The following is a 1,952-nucleotide window of genomic DNA, read 5'->3' as shown; positions in this document are numbered from 1 at the left end:
GGTAAAAATTTACATTTGGCTGGAGGATTAAACATTTGTAACTGTTTAACTGGCAAGAGGAAATTCAATTTATTCTGAATAACTCTTACTACTTCAAAGAATATACATGAAAATCCTTTCACAACAAATCCCTTCCCTGATACAGTTAAATGCAAATTTTCTTTCCCGTCTTACTCCAGAAAGCTCCTGCATACACAGCTGACACGCCACCTACTGCAAAACCGAGCTGCCAGCGCAGGCGATGCTGCCAGCATTTCCATTCCATCACCAGGCTGAGGCTGAATAAAGGCGTGTTTGTGTGGTAGTGCTTCTTTTTTAAAAATCTCAAAGCCAAGAAGAACAAGCTGAAACAGCATCTTCAGAAAATGGAGCGGAAAATAAACAGAAGAGAAAAAGAAAAGGACTATGAAGGGAAACACAACAGCCTGGAAGATACTGACCAAGGAAAGAACTGCAAATCCACACTGATGACCCTCAACGTTGGTGGATATTTATACATTACTCAAAAACAAACACTGACCAAGTACCCAGACACTTTTCTTGAAGGTATAGTAAATGGAAAGATCCTCTGCCCGTTTGATGCTGATGGTCATTATTTCATAGACAGGGATGGGCTCCTCTTCAGGCATGTCCTAAACTTCCTACGAAATGGAGAACTTCTATTGCCCGAAGGGTTTCGTGAAAATCAACTTCTTGCACAAGAAGCAGAATTCTTTCAGCTCAAGGGATTGGCAGAGGAAGTGAAATCCAGGTGGGAAAGAGAACAGCTAACACCCAGAGAGACTACTTTCTTGGAAATAACAGATAACCACGATCGCTCACAAGGACTGAGAATCTTCTGTAATGCTCCTGATTTCATATCAAAAATAAAATCTCGCATTGTTCTGGTGTCCAAAAGCAGGCTGGATGGATTTCCGGAGGAGTTTTCAATATCGTCAAATATCATTCAATTTAAATACTTCATAAAGTCTGAAAATGGCACTCGACTCGTACTAAAGGAAGACAACACCTTTGTCTGTACCTTGGAAACTCTTAAGTTTGAGGCGATAATGATGGCTTTAAAGTGTGGCTTTAGACTGCTGACCAGCCTGGATTGTTCCAAAGGGTCAATTGTTCACAGCGATGCACTTCATTTTATCAAGTAATTACCTGTGTCACAAACAAAGGCAACAAGCATGCAGCCAGCAAGCTTCGGAAAACCACAGCATCAAAGGCATCCCAAATAACGTACCCAGCTAGCTCTGTAACTAGAGCCCTGCTGCTAATCAATTACTGTGAGCTAACGGTATGTAAATTCTATCGCTAAAGATGTCCTTCCTCTGGGGTGTTCCTGCTGATCAGACTCTTCCACCTAAAATGAAAACAGTAATCTCCTATATACTGTAAATAAAGACTGAATGCTTTTGCTATTTGTTTATTTTTCCTTAAGCTGTCTTTCAACCAGAATGTCTTGGGTACTTACACAAAAAACAAGCATGTACATTATCGTTCATTTAAGTAAATGTTAATAAAATATTATACTGGGCTACAAGATTTAAAATCCTTTCTACTTATGGCAAAAATCTACAAAGAAACTGAACTGGTAAAATTAAACACTGAGAGCAAAATAGATGTGCAGACCTACCTAAAACAGAGTTATAGTGAAATAAAATGAGACTGAAAGAAGGTATTAAAGCTATTGATTTGATTTTTCACAGCAGGCACCAAAAGCTAATTGACAGTTTCTGTATTTCATACTAGAATTATAGCTGAATTGATATTTTGCTGAAAATTCCTAGAAAACTGCTTGATGACAACAAAAGAACAAAAACACTGCTAGCTTCTTTGCTTGTATTAATAATTACAATAAAAAGTTACGTATCACTTTAAAGACAAATAGTACTACTTGATGATTTCCCACAATATTATGTATTTGATGTACTCGACTAGCAGGCTTCAGTAGCCCAGGCTGG

General features: G+C 38.3%; 1 protein-coding gene across 1 annotated transcript; it reads left to right on the top strand.

Annotated features, from left to right (window-relative positions):
- Positions 1–221: 221 nt before the first annotated feature.
- Positions 222–1,946, top strand: KCTD4 (potassium channel tetramerization domain containing 4). The gene has a single exon (XM_012648567.1). It carries the CDS (start codon positions 366–368, stop codon positions 1,143–1,145), a length of 780 nt encoding a protein of 259 aa, XP_012504021.1. The 5' UTR covers positions 222–365; the 3' UTR covers positions 1,146–1,946.
- The last annotated feature ends 6 nt before the right edge of the window (positions 1,947–1,952 follow it).

Source organism: Propithecus coquereli, unplaced genomic scaffold (genome assembly GCF_000956105.1).
Source record: "Propithecus coquereli isolate 6110/MARCELLA unplaced genomic scaffold, Pcoq_1.0 Scaffold11, whole genome shotgun sequence".
Classification (NCBI taxonomy): Eukaryota; Metazoa; Chordata; class Mammalia; order Primates; family Indriidae; genus Propithecus; species Propithecus coquereli.
The sequence above is the reverse complement of the archived record's forward strand: the minus strand, read 5'-3'. Positions and strand labels throughout refer to the sequence as shown.